The 18523-nt window shown below is 55.1% G+C and overlaps 2 protein-coding genes across 2 annotated transcripts in view; one reads left to right on the forward strand and one right to left on the reverse strand.

Annotated features, from left to right (window-relative positions):
• Positions 1-1298: 1298 nt before the first annotated feature.
• MYBPH (myosin binding protein H) lies at positions 1299-12353 on the forward strand. Its single transcript, XM_038162546.1, has 11 exons — positions 1299-1911; positions 2131-2265; positions 4083-4250; positions 6563-6651; positions 7604-7799; positions 8133-8272; positions 8416-8575; positions 9349-9485; positions 9910-10096; positions 11729-11770; positions 12116-12353. The coding sequence occupies exons 1-10, from the start codon at positions 1518-1520 to the stop codon at positions 11737-11739; spliced, it is 1617 nt and encodes a 538-aa protein (XP_038018474.1). The 5' UTR covers positions 1299-1517; the 3' UTR covers positions 11740-11770; positions 12116-12353.
• Positions 12354-12670: 317 nt separating this feature from the next.
• ADORA1 (adenosine A1 receptor) overlaps positions 12671-18523 on the reverse strand; it is a 28009-nt gene continuing 22156 nt past the window's right edge. Inside the window, exon 3 of the mRNA XM_038162547.1 lies at positions 12671-16720. Within this exon, the coding sequence (XP_038018475.1) occupies positions 16084-16720 (637 nt within the window). The 3' untranslated portion in view covers positions 12671-16083. The remainder of the gene's footprint in view (positions 16721-18523) is intronic.

An 18523-nucleotide genomic window follows, 5' to 3' on the forward strand; every position in this document is an offset into this window, starting at 1 on the left:
TGCTGCTCCAGCTGGGGTGCATCCCTCAGGCTCTTTTTTGGGATGCCACCATGCATTTAAAGACCAGCCTGGCCAATGGGGCTTTGCTCTTCTTTCTCTCCCTCCCATTCTTGGATGACCACAGCTCCCCTCACCTGGAAAACCAGCCCCTTGTTAGCAAAGCTGGGATTATCTGACCCTGGCAGAGAACGTGTCTCATGCTTTGGCTGTCTTGGAGATGCCTCTTGACCCTCATGTCCATGTCTGGAGATGTTTCCTGGGGACCATAGAATTGTGAGCCCGTGACCAGCACCCAGGAGAGCCAGGCTTGCTTGGCTACTTCAGAGCAGCATCCCTGGAGACAGGGAATTAGCTGGAAAATGGGAAAAACACTCTCTCAACCCTAATAGCAGGAAGGTTAGGGATACAGAGACACTCCGAGTAGTGTCTCATGCACAGCATGAGGGCAAGTAAGGGAACGGGAGCGAGGAGACGGTGAGTGGTTTATGACCCATAGAATTAATGGGGCTTTCCTGGGTCACTGGGAGAATTTGGGGTGAATCTGATTTTGGGGGTAACAGTAGGGTGGCTGGTCACAGGTTCTGGGGTGACATAACACACCTTGTCTCCATGGACAAGGATGGTTGATCGAGTAGAACAAAGGCTGGAGAACATGGAATGGGGCTGGTGAGCGATTTATCTTCCCCAGAAATATGGGTTAGGGGTATGGGCAGCTGGGTTGGTCCAGGTGAATCAAAGGTTGTCTTTCAACCTCTTCTAACGCAGTGGGATTGGGGATGAGGCTGAAGGACAGAGGAACCAGAGGGGTCTGGGGTACAGGGACTGTGGGAGGATCTGAGGGGGAGCAGGTGGGTTGGGGGGGTCGTGTCAATGCAGGATTAACAGGGAGGATTTGGGGGGTGGTTCTGATGTTAATGCAGGGGCTAAGGAAGGCAAGGTGGATGAGGGGGTCCAGGTAGAGTCTGTGGGGACTGGGAGGCAGTGAGTGGCTGAGGAGGTGGCCGGGGTGAGGGGAAACCCTCAGCCAGAGGGGTGCTCGTGCTAGGGACAGGAGCCATATCCCCAAAGAAAGGTGACCTGGCCTGGCCTACCCAGTCCTGAGTGAGCCCAAGGGGGCCGCTGGGGGGGCCGGGCCCATGTGCTGCCATCCCATAGGAGGGGGCAGCTGGGGCTGCTGAATGTGCAGGTCCCGGGTGGCTATTCCTGGCAGTCCCGCCTGCACAGGCAGATTGGTTTGCAGGGAGGTGACAAGTGCCAGCCAAAGCCTATAAAAGTCACCCAGCCCCTGTTCTGGCTCAGTGACCTGGTTCTCCCCTCCCAGCACAGCCGTCCCAGAGCAGAGACCATTGGTCCAGAGTGGAGACTCCTGGTCCTGAGCCAGGACCCCAGCCTCAGAGTCCAGATTCCAGATCCAGAGGAGAGATCTTTTGTCTGGAGCAGGAACCCCAAAACAGAGCAGACACCCCAGAGCAGAGACCCCAGAACATCCCCTTGCCCAGCCCCTACGCTTTGCAGCGATGACCGGCAAAAGCGCACCTCCAGCCAAAAAACCGGCGCCGGCAGCGGCCAAGAAAAAGGCAGCACCAGCCCCGAAGGAAGGAGCAGCCCCGAAGGAAGGAGCAGCCCCAAAGGCAGCACCAGCCCCGAAGGAAGGAGCAGCCCCAAAGGAAGGAGCAGCCCCAAAGGAAGAAGCAGCCCCAAAGGAAGAAGCAGCCCCAGCCCCAGCAGCAGCTACTGAAGAGCCCCCAGCCCCCGAGCATCCCCCGGAGCAGCCCCCAGCCCCCACAGACGAATCTGCTCCCATCCCCACAGAAGCTGGAGCAGAAGCGACTCCAGTGCCGGCAGAATGTTCCCCAGCTGCCCCAGCTGAACCCCCAGCCCCTGAACCTAAACTGGAGAAACCAAAGGAAGGTGAGTGGGGAACACTGGAGTGGGGAGGGGACATAAGCAAGGCTTGGAGGGGTCATGTGCCAGGGAGAAGGGATGGGGGGATGAAGTCATCAAGGATATTTTTGCAGTGGGGTAGGGCTGGGGATTAGGTGGACTGAAGACAGACCTGGAGGTTGAGTAATTGCCCTCCAAGAGCCCCAGTACTCAAGCCCTGCTGTCACTACTGTGCGTTTGTTACAGAGCCACCCAGCTGCCCCTTGTCCTTGGCTGTGGAAGAAGTGAGTGAAAACTCATTCACACTGACCTGGAAAGCCCCGGAGCAGACGGGCCGAGCAGGCCTGGATGGATATGTGGTGGAGATCTGCAAAGATGGAAGTAGGTTTGGTCTTTCCTGACTCACGAGCATGGAGAGATGGTGCATGGTTGTGGGATGGGATGGAGCTGGGTGGATCCCAGCAGAGCATTTCCCCCAGCAACAATTCCCTTTCTTTGCCCAAATGGATCCATTTTGAATGGTTATTTCTTTTCCATGAAGGAACAGGGAATCCCATTGCCTTCAGACAGTAGTGATGGCTTTGGCAGGGGCTTGGAGCAGGCTTAGAGTCACTGCTATGTCCAGCTCTAGGGGGGAGCAGAGACCAACACACCCTCTGGGGATGGTCTCTGATGAACTCCAGAGCTGCAGAGATCCAAGGCTGGGATGGTATTTCAAGAAAACAGGAGGAAAAAGTTCAACCCTCCCATGTTTGCCCAAAATGAAGCATGGAAGGAATGGGGATAAAATGGGAGGATGAGGAAGGGAAGGTTCCTGGGCATGTATCAGCAGACTTGAATATGTCTGGAAGGAGGGTGGCCGTGGTGGGTGGAAGTGGGCTGGGAGGCGGCAGCAGTTGTCCAGCAATTTTCCATGGCTCTCCAGTTGTATTGCTGGGAGGTGGAACATGGTGAATGGATAAGATTTGTGTTTTGGACACTCTCTTGAAGCCCTGCTGGGCTTTGGGGTGAGAGTGAAGGGTCTGTGTGGCTGTGGGGGATCTGCAAGGGGAGGCTGGGCTGGAGTGGTTTGGGAGACCCAGGTGGCCCATGGACCTCAGGGAACTTCATCCTCAGCTGTTTAGCTTGTGGCACACATGATGGACACATTCTTGGCTGTGGGAGGCTTCCACTGTTGGGCTGCAGGTGGAGAGGTTACCGCGACTGGGTGGGATGTGTGAGGAGGTCCTTGCATGGTACAAGGAAAGATGTAGCCATTCCTGGAGGGATCTGTCTGACAGCCACCCAAAGGGCCCAGTCTGGATGCTCTCCTGGCTTGCTTTGGGTCTGCTGGAGGATGGACAGGAGAACTCCAGTCCCTCAGTCATCACCCAGGGGCCATGGGACTGCTGTATTTGGGCTGGTACAAGACTCTGGTTGGCTAAAATATGGTAAGATTTGAGTGAGGGCGGATTCGGGCAATGCCAGTGGTGAAGGGAAAGAGGATCTGATGGGATTTGGCTGCTCCAGTGGCATTGACAAGAAAACCTTATTCTGATGGTGCACATGGGGGCTTGACACACCCTGGCATATGTGGGTCACTCTCATTGCCCACCTGGGACAACCACTCCCTGGGGGACTGGGGCAGTTTATTTTCTAAGTGAGAAACATCTTGAGAGGTTTGGGACATGGCAAAGCCAGGTTAGCTGGGGCTGGGGGAGGACTGGGCTCTGGGTTGAGTTTGAGATGTCCCTTACAAGCAGCAAGAACACTTGGAGAGGTCCATCTGGCCAGGGGCAGGTCCTGAGCAGACCTTGCTCAGTGTGGAGGGGTTTGTGGAGGCCATGGTGAGAGCCAGTGTTGTCCTGGGGCAGTGAGAGGACCAGAGTGGCTGGCAGGGAGCTCCAAGGATCTTTCATTTCAGAAATGCACCTGGTCAGCAGGGACATGTTCTCTGGCCCGATGCCTTTTCTTGCTTGCAAATGTCCTCATGCTCCAGTGCTGAGCTCCTGCCAGCACTTCATACCCCACACTCCTTGGCAGGGGTGGCCAACCTCCCCGCCAAAGTTCTTTTTTCTGCTGGTGTCCCAAATCCTTCCCCATTTCCAAGGAAAGGATTCTTTGCCTCTGGGTCTCACCTTCTGGGCCCTGATCCTGCTGCTCAGGGTGTGTCTGTCTATCTGTGGCACATCCAAAGTGCTGTGCTGGGTCTGTTGCAGGTTCAGACTGGAAAGCTGTGAACCAGGATCTTTTTCTTTCCACCCGCTGCACAATCCCAAACCTCAGCTCTGGGGACAAGATCCATGTGCGGGTGATGGCTGTCAGTGCCAGCGGAACCAGCGGCCCGGCCACTCTGGAGCAGCCAGTGCTCATCAGGGAGATCCTCCGTGAGTACTGCTCCTGAGGGCAGAAGTTCTGTGTGAAATCTCTGTCCATCCCTGCAGCATGAGCAGCCTCTCACGGCTCCCATCCAGCCTTTGACAGATGTTATTCTCAGTGACTGTGTCCAATTCCCTTGACAGAAGTTTCCTGACCTCTCCAATCTTGCTGATGTTGAAATTTTGGGGGTGAAGGACTCAAAAGACAGAGCCACATTTTTCCCATTTAATGGCAAGAGCTCAGAATCCACCTCCCCCTGAGCACATCTTCCCTTGGCAGTGTCACATCCTGAATATGCCACGGCACACATTGGACAGCTTTGTTTATTTAGCTCAGGGAAGTCAAGAGCTGGTTGTCTGGAGCATGGGAACTTTAATCATGCTGAACTCGCTAATGAATGAGTTGCTCCCATGCTTAGCAAGACTCACATTCCTCTCAGGGTGCTGCCAATGTGCAGAGGATGATGCCGGAGGGCAGGGCCTGTTTGCACTTAGCAAACAGCAAATACAGAGTAATTTTCCCTCTAGAAGGAATCATTAATGCTCAAGTTTTCTTTTTATTCAACACATCAGATTTTTCAGCTGCTTAAAAATAGTACTACTAACAAAAGTTATTCCAGGAACCACCAGCTTTTCATAGGAAAAGGCTTGGAGAAGACTATCAGCCCATGGAAAGAGTCCTGCACGGTCCATCTTCCCAATGTGCTTGGAGGAGGTGAATTTGGCTTTGGGATGGTGGCTGCACCTGTTTACTTCTGATCTCAAAACCATCCCACCAAACCTTATAGGACTGGGAAAACTGGGGTGTGAGGGATGGGCATGAGATGCCAAATGCATGGCTCATGCTTTCCACGCCCTGTACCTGCTGCCTGAGCTTTGTCCCAGGAACATGTACAGGTGTAAAACCCAAAGAGCTGAGAGACTCCCACACAACTTGATCTACTGGGTCCTTCCCTTCCCTTCCCTTCCCTTCCCTTCCCTTCCCTTCCCTTCCCTTCCCTTCCCTTCCCTTCCCTTCCCTTCCCTTCCCTTCCCTTCCCTTCCCTTCCCTTCCCTTCCCTTCCCTTCCCTTCCCTTCCCTTCCCATCAGTTGCCTCCTGGCCTTCACATTTTCTCTCGGCTTGCATTTTGTACATCTCACCAGTTCATTTATAGCACCCCGGGGGATTTTAAATAGCAGCAATTGGACAGCACGGAGCTTAACAACAGGTGGGATGAGTGGGCTTGGGAGGTGGAGAGAGACAAGGAGAAACCAGATGAAGGATCAGTATGGGAGTCACATTTTGCAGGGAACAAGGGCAGGAAAAAAGGCCTTCCCACCATGGCACTTTGTCACTGTGGCCACTGACCTTGGCCAGCCCAGTCCCTCTGAGAGAAGCACTGGGGAGCTGGGGAAAACATCCATGAATTAACATTCCTCCCCGAGGTCAGATTTCCCTGCCCTGCTGAGACTGATGAGCCCAAGTGGCAGCACAGGGATGGATCCCTGCAGAAATTGCAGCACGAGCAGAGCAGGGACGGTCTCAGCTGTCAGGGAGGGCCTGTCCCTACGCTCCCCAGCCCTCACAGCTGTTTGGCTCAGGCCTGGTTTATTCTGGCCGGGCCCCCTCCCCAGGGTTAAGCTTGTGCACATTTAACCCAGGCAGAGACTCCCAGCTCCTTTTGAGGGGCTCCAGAGGGATCCCTGGGTATCACTGAGCCAGCAGAGTTGTACAGCTTCTGTTCTGCCCTGGGAAGGGGACACGCTTCATGAGCATTCTCCAGTGGGCATTTTGCTTGTCTTTGTTATGTTCCTTGGGGATGTTTGCCTTTGTCACGAGCCTTAGGCTTTCACAACTCTGATATGACCAGGCACCTCCTTGGTCTTTCAGAGGCCTGGACTGCACAGGGAAGGTGGAGGTCAGGCCTTGTCCTTGCTGCAAGTTTGGTCGTATGCCTCTGGAAAGTCAGGGGGAGAAATATTTCCCAGCTGGGAGATGCTGTTCCCTGCCTCATTACAATATAAGTTGTGTTGTGACTTTTCTGGTTGAGGCCAGGCTGTCTCCATGGCTGGGCAGTAATGAAGAGGGGTGAATGATCCATCAGAATGCTGCCCTTGGGTGGTGACCTGGGATGTCAGGGACGGTTGTCACTCTGGGGTACAGGCAACAGGATAGGCTAGAACAGCCCTGCAGGGGAGCAGAGCTGTCCAGGAGATGAGAAGGAGAAAGTAGCTGTGTTGGGGTGGATTTTCTTGGTGGCCAAGCAGGGATGTGTATGGGGAGGGCCGGCCAGCTGAGGAATGGGAGTTCCTTGTCTCACAATGTGAATTCCATCCCCAGAGCTCCCCAAGATCCGCATGCCTCGGCATCTGCGGGAGACTTACATCAGGCGCGTGGGGGATGCTGTGAACATCATGATCCCCTTTCAGGTGTGTGGGTGATTTGGGCTTTAATCTGCTGGGCATTTCACTGCCGATTAGCTCCTGCAGGTTAGCTTATGGGTCCAACTGTGCTCTGAGTTGGCCTGGTCACTGCGTCTTATGGGCCAAGGGTGGGTGATGGGCTGGGAATCTCCCTCCTCTTCCTGCCCAGATCCCATTTTTTCCCTGCTACATCTTTGTTGATGATGCTGCAGTGGGACAACCCCAAACACATCTGGATATGGATTGGCTGTTGCTGCTGTCTCAGCCAATAAGTCCAGTTCAGCTCGTGCTCCTGGCCAGGATTTCACCACATGCCTTGGGACCCCACAGCACAGCACTGGGGTCCCTAGAGGGGACCCGCTGCTTTTGGAGGAGGGCAGCACCAGGGCTGTGTGATGGTGGAGCAATGCTGACTCTGGTGGGCTAGGCTAGAGGTCATCTCCTCAGCCATCTCTCTCATCATGTCTGGGACATCACCAGAGCACCTCCACCATGGCAGCTGGCTCTGAAACATGTTGGGCAAGCAGAGGGAGTGAGAGGCCCCTGAGCTAGGGGCATGTCCATGCCATGTCTCACAGACAGTTTGGACCCAGTGCTGGCCATACTCCAGGCATTCATTTTCCCTGTATGCTGAGTTCAAGCCCTGGTGCTAAGCTAGAGCCCGGGCTCAGCACCTGAGCCCCACAGCTGTGTCCTGGCAAGTACAGCTGGGCTTGTTCCACGAGGGCCCTGGGGAGCCAGCGTGTTCCCACCTCATCCCTGGAGCGTGATGGCTTCCCATTAATGAGTCTGAGAGGAATCAGCTGTAGCTTCTTGCCTGGGGACTGCTGGATGGGAGAGGTGGTGCTCAGGCTGCTGCTGCCTGGACACAGCAGTGTGGCTCTGCCACCCATCCTTCCCAGCAGAACCTGCGGGGACCATGTGGCCCAAGTGGCTCCTGACCTGCCTGTTGCTCCAGGGAAAGCCACAGCCCGAGGTGAGCTGGACCAAGGGAGGGCAGCCCCTGGACACCAACCGCATCAGCATCCGCAACACGGCCCGGGACACCATCTTCTACATCCGGCAGGCCCAGCGCGGAGACTCGGGCAAGTACGAGCTCACTGTGCACATCAACGGAGCCGAGGACAAGGCTGCCCTGGACATTCAGGTGGTTGGTAAGCTGAGGATGGGACCCTGCAGGATCACTCTGGAGCTCGTTTCTCCTCCTTGGTTGGGTAGATCTTGTTCTGGGTGGGATGTGATGTAACAGCAACAAGGCAAAGGACTCTGGAGTCCCTGTTCCAGTGGGATCCTCAACAGGATCATGCGTGTGAACTTCTCTGGTTGGGGATGCAGAGTTTCTGCCAGCTTTGCTCCTTGCAGCTTCTCATCCCTTGTGTGCTGCACCAGGATGAGAAGAGATTAAAAGCAAGGTCAAGGGATGGTCAAGGTACTGAATGTGGGGGGAGCAAACTGGGATGTCACCCTGAGGGCGTTTGCATTTGCAGAGCCACCCGGCCCTCCCCAGAACCTGAAGCTGGTGGATGTGTGGGGCTTTAATGTGGCCCTGGAGTGGACCCCCCCTGCGGACAATGGGAACGCTGAGATCAAGGGCTACAGGGTGCAGAAGTCAGACAAGAAGAGTGGGGTGAGCCCGGGCACTCCTGTTGCTGGTGATGCTCTGATGGGAGGGGGACTGCTGTACTCCCTGCCCCACCCCACACCTTCTCTGTCCTTGTCACAACATGTCTTTCCTCACTGCTCTCTTTTTCCTCCTTTTTTTCCTTCCAGAAATGGTTCACGGTGCTGGAGCGCTGCACCCGCACCAGCTGCACCATCTCCGACCTCATCATTGGCAACACCTACTCCTTCCGAGTGTTCTCCGAGAACATCTGTGGGCTCAGTGACAGTGCTGCTGTGGCCTCTGGGGTGGCCTGCATTGAGAAGACAAGTGGGGACATGTCCCTGGCTGAGGGGCTGGGGAGGGTGGTATCCAAGAGTGGTCCTGACCAATGGGCCAGTGGGGCTTCCTTGGAGTTGTGTTGATGCTGGGCTGGTCCCCTGGACAAGACCAGCAGGAGTGAGGCTGAGCACCCCCGAGGTCCAGAGGTCCCCTGCCCCTTCTCTGCACCTCATTTCTCCCTTGGAGAATTTCTCCCTTGGGAAAGCTTGTGCCATGCTCAGCCCCCTGAGAGGAACCAAGGCATGGATATCCCTGGGATGAGATGGAAGCAGGAGCTGGGAAGAGTCAGAACAGCCCTGGCTTTGTGCCTACAGCTCAGTCCCAAATCTCCAACCAGCCCTGCTCTTCTTCCATCTATTTCTGTCCTGCTCCCTGGTAGCACACAGTGACCTAGGGTCTCTGCCATCTGCAGAGCTTCCCTCCAGCTCTTATTTCTGTGGATGACATTTGGGGATGGAGTGGGAGATTCAGAGTGTGCCAGGCCTGGGTCTGACCTGCTGCACACAGGATATGTCACAGTGGGGTTGGCATCCTTTGGCATCCTTCCTGTTCCTTGCAGGGCCTGGGCACTACCATGTCATGGTTGGATGGGGAAACAGGGCTGCTCTGAGCTGAGGGCCAGGTCCTTAGGTCAGGCCAGGTGACATCTGGCTTCTTACAAGAGGGAACAAAAGTGGGTTTGGGTACCTTGTGCTGAATTCCTGTGTTGGTCAGCCTGGGGGCCTGAGGCCTGCCCCAGCTAGAATTAATTATTTCCTCAGAAACCACTTACCAGCCAGAGAAGATCCCCCAGCGGGACATGATGGAGCCTCCAAAGTTCACGCAGCCCCTGACAGACCGAACGACTACACGGGGCTACAGCACCCACCTCTTCTGCTCCGTCCGGGGCTTCCCCCAGGTTGGTGGCTCCTCCATGGACAGTATAACCTTGGCCTGGGGACACCTGTGGGGTTTTTTGCAAGGTGGGTGGAGGTGGGAGACCAGCTGGGAGATGGTTGGTGCTGTTGGATTAGGGTTGGGTGAGGTTAAGGGGCTGAAGCTGTCCTCTGAATCAAACTGGGGCATGTTTGGGGTGTTTCTGCATGGAGATGGGAGACTGGTCTTAAATCAAGCCATGTCCTGTTTCCTCTGCGCAGAGGAAGGAAGTGTGGAGAAGTGGTTAGGGCTCGCAAGTGGGAGATTTGGATGTTCAAAATACTTCTGACTGTGAATCTCACCATGGCCACAAAGCTTCAGGCAGGGCCAAGACAAAGGCAGAGAGAGGTGGCTACATTTTGGGGACATTTAGATTTCTCATTTCTCTCCCTGCTTCAAACTTTCAGCCCAAAATCATCTGGTTGAAAAATCAGATGGAGATCCGGGAAGATCCCAAATATATAGCATTGATTGATCAGGGTGTGTGCTCCCTGGAAATCCGCAAGCCTGGCCCTTTTGATGGGGGTGTCTACACCTGCAAGGCTGTGAACCCCCTGGGGGAAGCCTCAGTAGACTGCAGACTGGATGTGAAAGGTGAGACTGGCTTACGGGAAGTAGGAGCCAGAACGCTTGCCTGCCTGCCTGCCTTTTCAGGTCTCACTTTCCCAGTGCTGAGGTTTGTCCCTGTTTTGTATTGATCTTGGTTGTGAGAGAGTCTAAGGACACTGGGCAGCCCTGTGGAACTGCACCTTTGGGCTGCTTGGGTTTATGGTCTTGAAGCATCTTGAAATCACCTTTCCTTATTCATGGGATAAAAAATCGGGTGGAAACCAGAATCAGCAGAGCCAGAAGAGTTGCTGAAGGCCTGGCCCAGCACTGGCCGCCCCTGCTCGTCCCAAGAGTGGAGGGTGTGTGTGAACCTCCTCCCCTGCATCTGGGCTGCTCTGATTTATGTCTTGGTATCCTGCCCCCATTTCCCCACCTCAGTAGAGCACATCCAGAGCAGACCTGCCCCGTGTTGCTCCCCACAGTGCCTCCTTGGCCGTGGGAGGATCACTGCCCACACACCCTCTGTGTGTTCCTGTGCTGGCCAGGTGTCCTTAAACAGGTGTCCTTATATTTCCCCTCCTGTGGCTTCCAAGCACACTCTTGCCCCCAGACACACTCTGCCCCACTTCCCACACAGGCAGGGTTCCAATCTGGCAACCCCAGCACCCCAGTCCCCGTGGAAGTTCCAGGGCTGTTGGTGTGGCATGGGGTGCGTGGCACAGGGTCAGTGCTCAGCTCTGTGGGAGCTGCTGCTGGACCCACCAGGAGTGCCGACCCAGCCGGCCCCGGTCCCGTGGCTCCACAGGCACATCCTCAGTGCAGCTGTGCAGGGGCTCTCAACAGAACAATGGTCTGGGTGGGAAGGGACCTTAAAGCTCATCCAGTCCCACCCCCAGCCACGGGCAGGGACACCTTCCACTGTTCTAGATTGCTCCAAGCCCCATCCAACCTGGCCTTAAACATTTCCAGGGATCCAGGGGCATCCACAGCTTCTCTGGGTAACCTGGGCCAGGGCTTCACCACCCTCACAGGGAGCAATTCCTTCCCCATACCCCATCCATCCCTGCCCTCTGTCAGTGGGAAGCCATTCCCCCTTGTCCTGTCATGCCATGCCTTGTCCAAAGTCCCTCTCCAGCTCTCTTGGAGCCCCTTTAGGCACTGGAAGGGGCTCTGAGGTCCCCCCAGTGCCTTCCCTTCTCCAGGTGAACACCCCCAGCTCTCTCAGCCTGGCTCCAGAGCAGAGGGGCTCCAGGCCTCAGAGCAGCTCTGTGGCCTCCTCTGGGCTCGCTCCAGCAGCTCCAGGTCCTTCCTGTGCTGGGACCCCAGGGCTGGGGCAGCTCTGCAGGTGAGCTCTCACCTGAGCAGGGCACAGGGGCAGAATCCCCCCCTGCCCGGCAGCCCACACTGGGGGATCAGCCCAGTTGGCCTGGGAGGATGAGCTGTGCATTGTGCTGGGGACACAGAACACCTGGGAGTCACCGAGGCTGGGATGTCAGGGGACACTGGCCAGGAGCAGGCAGTGATGGTGGAGTGCGGGATTGCTTGGAGGAGGTGTGTGCAGGGATGGGGTGTGCAGGGTTGAGATGTGCAGATGCACATTGGGGTGAACACACAGCACTTTTGGGGGTCAAAAGGGGAGTAAGACAAGGGGGTTTTGTCTCCTGTGCTCTCCTACAGTGCCCAAGTGAGGACAGATTGGAGGACAAGACAAAGAGCAAGGTAGGTCTGGGTTGGGGCACCAGGATGGAGGGAAGGTGGATCACTGCTGATGGAGTCCCTGGATTAGCCCTTGTCACCTGCTGAGCTGTCCAGGACACTCAGCTGGATTAGCTGAGTGTCCTGGATTAGCCCTTGTCACCTGCTGATGGAGTCCCAGCTGAGGTCTTCCTTATCCCATGGCTGGGGATGCATGGGTGGGGTGGGATGATGAACCTGAGGAAAACCTGTCCCTTGGTGAGGTAGAGGAAGGGCTGTAAGTGTGGCAGGGTTTGTCTTGCATTAGAGCTGTGGCAGGGACATGTTTCCCACCCATCCCTGACCAGGGCTCTCTTGGTGCCCTTGCAGGACTCGGATTTCGTTCCTTTTCCCAGGCGGATCCTGCAGGTGCCAGGCGGTGGCGGGGCAGGTGCTCGTGTCCCTGGCTATGGTCTCTGCTGCCTGCTGCACTGCCCCTCCCTGGCAGTGCTTTGGGGGCTGCACCTCAGCCTGCCATGACATGGCCCTCTCTCAACCTGTCATTAGCTGTGACAATAAAACAAACCCAGCTGAGGGGCTTTGGTCCTAATAAAAGCCACCAAATGCCTCTGTCCTGCTTATTGTGGGGTTGGCTTGGGTGGGGAGATGTGGAGAGGTGCCAGGGCTGCTGTTGGAGTCACGCAGGATCCCACACAACCAAGGGTAGAGGAGATGGGTTTTGAGCTTCACCATAAACAGAACAAGATGATTTGGGATAAAAGCATCATACAGTCAACCTAGGACAGAAAGGAAGGACCAGCTTTATGAAACACATAGATTACTGAAGCAGAAGGAGCCCAACAAGGAGAAAGAAAATGCAGAAAGATTTCCTTCTGGGGCAGGGGAATGATTCTGGCTGGGGAAAAAAGAAATGCCACATCAATGTTGCAGCATCTTAATGCTTCTTTATTGAAGCACAGTTTCTTTATCCATGCCAGTGAGGCAATGATCCAGCCAGGAGCTGTCACCTCCCCATGGTGGGTACAGGACCTGTTGATGTTTTATCCAGAGGAGGGGACTCATCCCTGTGAGCAGGTGGCTCATGCGCAGGATGAGTTATCACTTGAGCTCTGGGCCAGCTTGGGGCAGACATTGGGTGTTAGCAGAGCCCAGAGGGACCCATGGAACACATGGTTACCTGGGGTCAGTGGCGTGGGGTGATCTCTCCACCAGCACTGCCTCACCCCTCAGTCTGGGGGCACGAGGGTAGGAGCTCTCCCAGCTGTGTGGCTACTCTGTCATGGGGCCAGACCCACATCCTGCCTGTGTCCTGGCTGGCCCTGGAATTGCCATTGTAGATGCAAATCCAGCCTGGCATCCATAGATCAGAGCCCATCCCACCCTTGGTGCCACGGAGAGCAAAGCTGGGCAGTACCTGTGATTAATCAAACCCCTCTCTGCACTATCTCTCCTGCAGCCCCTCTGCTTTGTCCCCATCTGTCCCCAGGCACCTACAGCCCAAGACGAAGTCCAGGGAGTGTTGCTGGTCCCATGAGGCTCAGTAATGGTGCAGCACCATCCACATCAGTGTTGTTTCCACCATCAGAGGGCATTGTCAGATTAATTTTATCCCACTGCTGGTCAGGATGGATTTTTGAGGTGGTTGGTTCTGGTGGTAATGCCACAGAGCTGAGGTTGCAGTCCCAGCTGGCAAGTGTAGAGCTTGTTTTCCCTAGCATGCTCATACCCAGCCCTAGACACTGCTGGGGGTGTCCTGTCCCCCTTGGTGTCCCTGGTACCTGGGCACGGGGCCTTGGCCAGTGGGATTCTTTCAGGGACAGGGTCTGGAAGCAGGCTGTGAGCTGATCTCCAGGACTCTGTCATGCTGCATGCTCTGCCCTTTCCAGGCCCTTATTTCAGTCCTACAGAGCACAGGCTGTGTTGTAACCCCACAGGGGACGGAGGTGGGTGACAACTTCCACTTTTAGTGAGGGCTCCCCCTCAGGGACAGGTCTGGAGGGCACAGAGTGGAAAATCCACTTTATGCTATTTTTAATGAAGCAACCATTCACATGCCCTTTAATTTATGAGCATCCCAGTCACCAGGCTCCTGGTTACCTTAGCAAGGATCAGGCCAAAGGGTCAGTTCCAGAAAAGCAGCAGAAATAAGATGCAAGTGGGACTCATAGCTGGGCAAACAGCAGCACTAATCTGAAGGCACGGTGCTGTGGAGCCAGGGGACCAAGGCCTCGGATCCTCTCTCATCCTCACTAACCTGGCGTTGCAGCACCCTCAGGTACCACTGATATTGGTGCTCCATGAAACCTGAGGCTCTTCCCTCTGCCCTTTCGAGGAGATGCTGGCTCTGGCCAGAGCTGGCACAGGACATGGCAAAGTGGGAGCACGGGAGTCACCGCACTGGGCAGAGGAGCCATCGGGCAGATATGGGGTGAGCCAAAGCCTCACCCTCATGTGAGAGGTTCAGTGCTGGCCCCAGGGCACCTGGTGATGCCTGGGAGGGGAGTGTGGGCTGAAGTCCATGGGGGATTGCTGATCCCAAGGGCTCAGCACCAGCACAGCACCATCTGCACCATGGGAAGTTTGGGAGGGCGTTCAGGACCCCTCTACTGTGATGAGGACTAAGGGAAGGATTTTCTCCTGTCCTTGCCATTGTTTTTCTGCTCTGCTCCCGTTGTTCCCAGTGCTATCTGAGCCAGGAGCCTGGAAATACATCAAGGCCCCCGCAATGAGCCTTTCATCTCCTCTCTTCCTTGCTGCCCTCCTCATCCCTCCAAGCTAAATAGAGCTGGCTGCAGCAGTGGGAGAAGGGACTCCTGGCTGCCCCAATGCCTGTGCTGCACACTCCCAACATTACTAAAAATCACCCATAAATCTCACCCATCCAAGGTCCTTCTCCTCTCTGCACCCCCAGTCTCTGTGGGAACTTGCTGCAGTCACTTTGCTCATTGCTGACGTCCCCTCTGAGGAGCATGACCTCGCTGGGGCAGGGCAGGGCCACAGGACCTGTTTCCAATGCGAGCCTGGTGAACAAGGGATGCTGATAAGAAAAGAATCCAAATCAACTCAAATTTTTCCACCACTGCTTCAGCCCTGGAGGAGGGACTGGAACTTCCAGCATCCAGAGGGATCAGAGCTGGATAAGGGACAGTCCATCCCCAGCCAACCCCTCCTCAAATCTATCCACAGCTGAACTTCAGTGGTGGCAAAGTGCCCTCTGGCAGCATCAGCACCCACATGGTGGCCTGTAGCTGTCCCCTACTTGCTCCCAGAGGGGTCCATGTTCCCGTCTGCCTCCTGGACTGTGGAGGTGGCTGCATTAACCCACAATGTTTGGGTCAAAAGAGTTTGGCTGCACAGAGAGGGTGGGAGGGAACAACATGGGAGGTGTGAGATGATCAGTCTGGGAGAGATTCTCTACTGCTTTTCACAGAAAACAGCCAGGAGAAAGGAGGGAAAATGACTCAAAACCAGAGTAAAGGGAGAGAGAAGACAAGTGGAGAGGACACACTCCCTTGGGTACAGCTTGCAGGGGTAGTGGGTGCTGCTGGGATCCATGGGGAGCCATTGGGGAGCAAAAGCAGCTTCTGCAGAGTTCTCTGGTATTATGCTTAAGAGTTTCACCAATACCCACCTCTGCCTACCTCTCTGGTAGTACTGAGAGCTGGAGACTGACCCTTTGCTCTGCAAGTTAGTGGGTTCACTACCCTATGGGTGCTGGCAATGCCATGGGAAGGCTTCCTATCTCGTCCCATGTCTCAGCCCAGCTCATCTCTCCCTGGTTGAAGAGGGGAAAGAAAGGGCTTTCAAACTTAATTTCTTCAGAAATCCCAGTGCCCTGGATTCTCCTAGTTCTCAGCATCTTCACTCCCACAGGGCACCCCTTTGTCCCAGTGCCCAGGTACCCCCATGGCTCCATGGACATGGGGCCAGAGTGTGAGGTGCCCCCAGCACCACCAACACCATGGAGCTGAGGGTCTCCATCAATGGCAGGGCACCTCCTGGGTGGTTTGGATCACTGGACTTTATTTGCATGAAGATAAACTGCGCATTTGTCTGTACAATTTCTCCTTAAATACTTGGCAATGCTTAAAAAATTAAAAACAAAAACAATCAGGGAGAAAAAAAATCCTAAACCAGAAAGGAACAGTGCAGGCTACAATATCCAAACAGTACAATGCTTGCAAATAAATAACCCCCTGGGGTGGCTGTAGGGACTGCAGGGGGCTTCTGAACTCAGAACCCATCGGGTCCTTGCTACCCCTTCCTGAGACAGCAGGAACAGTGTCTGGGTGGGGACTGGGTGGGCACAGGTGCCCCTTTCTGCCCTCTCCCAGTTCCTAGTTGCCTGTCTCAGCTGTGGTGGTGCTGGTGGCGTTTTTGTTGGTTTTGCAGCAGAAGTACTGGTTCCAGATCTGCAGGAAGGCTGTCCGGAACTTCTTGATGCGGAAGGCGTAGACGATGGGGTTCATGGCCGAGTTGCCGTGGGTGAGGAAGATGGCGATGTAGGTGAGGATGTGCGGGGTCTGGCAGGATGGGCAGAACAGGGTGATGCAGTTGAGGACATGCAGAGGCAGCCAGCTGAGCGCAAACAGGAAAAGAACCAGCGCCAAGGACTTGGCGATCTTCAGCTCCTTGCCGTAGTACTTCTGGGGGTCGTTGGAGCTGGAGGACACCTTCTTGTTGAGTTGCTTGCGGATGAGGTTGAAGACCTCCAGGTAGATGAGCAGCATCAGCAGCAGGGGAGGCAGGACCCAGACAAAGAAGTTGAAGTACACCATGTACTCCATGCTGATGACCGTCTCAAACTGGCACGTGATGACAAACTCTGTGTGGCTGCTGTTCAGCTCCTGAGTCCTTCGCATCTTGTTGAGGTTGTTCCACCCAAACATGGGGGTAAGTCCCACCAGAAAAGAGACTATCCAACAGCAGGCAATGGCAACAGCTGCCCGCCGTGGTGTCACCATGCTCTTATACCTGTGGGAGAGACAACAGCCACAGGAAGGAATTAGACATGGGTGGGATGCTCTGCTTGGGGGTTGTGTAGCTCTGGGTGGAGTGGCAGTGGTGGGGTGTAGCGTTTTGCCCGGGGGGTTTTGAGCTGATCTGATAAGCTTCCAACACCCCAACACTATACCTCAGAATAGCTCGGCTTTCATCAGGAAGGCATAAAAGGAGCAGGAGGCTGATGTGACAGCGTCAGGAACAAAAAAGGTTTAATAAAGGCAAAATAACAAACTCAAAGCAACCCAGGTGCCACAAGCTTGTGCTCCTGGTAAAGACACCTCACAAAAGTGATTTGGCTTCTTTGTTCTGAGCTTTTCTACTCAATGGCCCAGGCGGGACCTTTTGGCTTATGGCCAATTAGCTGTCCCCAAACTTGAGGTGAAGTCCCCAAGGTCCTATCAGTGACTTTCCTACCTGATCACTGGGAGAAAATTCTGGGCTCTTTCCTTTTTGGGGGACAGAGGAAGGTTCTGTCACTCTGTCCATAGGGGGCACATTCCTACAGTGGGGTGGCAGTGCCCCTGCTGAGGTAGGAGGATGGTCCTCCTTCCCTACCCTGGAAGTGGGTAACAGCCTGTTCTGAAAATTGCATTCACAGACTGGTTTCCCTGCCTGTGTCCTGGGATGGCAGAGGCCCCACATACAATCCATGAGTTCCGGGTCATGATGTCAAGCCAGGGAATGCATTAGCACATATGCCTGAGTGTCCAACCCTCATGACTAGGAGGGAGTTCACATGCTCTGGAGCCCAGCTCCTGTCCAAGCACCTGCACCCAGAGCAGCAGGTCTCCTTCTCCTCCTGCCATGCACCAACCCCGCCAGCTCACTGTCCCAGAAAATTGCCCTGTGCCTGGGGAGGAAATCGCCAGCAAAAGCATCCTCTGGGATGTGCTGGGGTGGAGGAAGGATCTGCGGGTGCTAATGGACCTCTGGGGAAGCTTTGGGCACAGCCTGTTCCTCTCCTAATGTGCTCAGATTGACGAAACCCTCTTTCTTGATGGGCTGATGCCAGGGGCGGGAGGAGAAGGAGGAGGAGAGCTGTGTTCTGGCTAGGCACTGCTCCCTCCGTGATGCCTCTGGGGAGCCACTGGGGCTGGGCTCATATCTCCAGAGCTCTGCAAGCGGGAAGTGCAATCTGCTGGATTGATTTTTCCCCTGGCTCTCCAGAAAGCTTTTCTTTGGAGGCTGAGAAGATTCTCAACCCAAGAGTTGCTGCTTTCCACCAAAGGGGATTGAATAAAGAATGTTTTTCCTGACTGTTTGCTGGGTCTCTCAGTGCTGCTGGTGTTAACCCAACCGTGGGGACCATGTGGAGGTGGCTGGCAAACCTGGTTTCCCAATCCTGCTGTTCAGAGCTCCCTACTGCAGGTCTGCAGCCTTTAGCTGTGATGGAAATTGATCATTTTGGCCTTTTTTATACAACCAAGGACCCAAACCCACTCTCCCTTCTCAAGACCCCTCTCATGGGCAAGGCATCAAGGTGGGTGCTTGGAGTGGCACAGGCTGGAGGAGAGGACCTGAGTCCCTGTGAGTCCAGAGGGTCCAGAGCCACTGGTCCCCAACAGCTTTCCTGAATGAACCTCCAGTGCTCTGGGAAAAGCTTCACAACATCCTGATGGCAGCCAGGTCCCGTGGGAAAAGAGGTGACAGTGTGGGCAGCTGTTTCCACTGAGGGCCAGGGGTGGCTTTGGAGAGTAATTTATTCCTTGTGGGGGAGGAGAGAGGGCAGGAGACCCTGTGAAAGGCTCAAGGCAGGGAGAACTGGGGCACAAG

The sequence above is a fragment of the Motacilla alba genome, chromosome 26, assembly GCF_015832195.1.
Source record: "Motacilla alba alba isolate MOTALB_02 chromosome 26, Motacilla_alba_V1.0_pri, whole genome shotgun sequence".
Classification (NCBI taxonomy): domain Eukaryota; kingdom Metazoa; phylum Chordata; class Aves; order Passeriformes; family Motacillidae; genus Motacilla; species Motacilla alba.

What these genes read in the sequence shown, in the direction of transcription:
- MYBPH (XM_038162546.1), top strand. Translation starts at nt 1,518, where the DNA reads ATGACCGGCAAAAGCGCACCTCCAGCCAAAAAACCGGCGCCGGCAGCG. An exon ending in ACTGGAGAAACCAAAGGAAG is followed by an intron (nt 1,912 to 2,130) that starts GTGAGTGGGGAA and finishes CGTTTGTTACAG; the next exon opens with AGCCACCCAGCTGCCCCTTG. An exon ending in GCTCATCAGGGAGATCCTCC is followed by an intron (nt 4,251 to 6,562) that starts GTGAGTACTGCT and finishes TTCCATCCCCAG; the next exon opens with AGCTCCCCAAGATCCGCATG.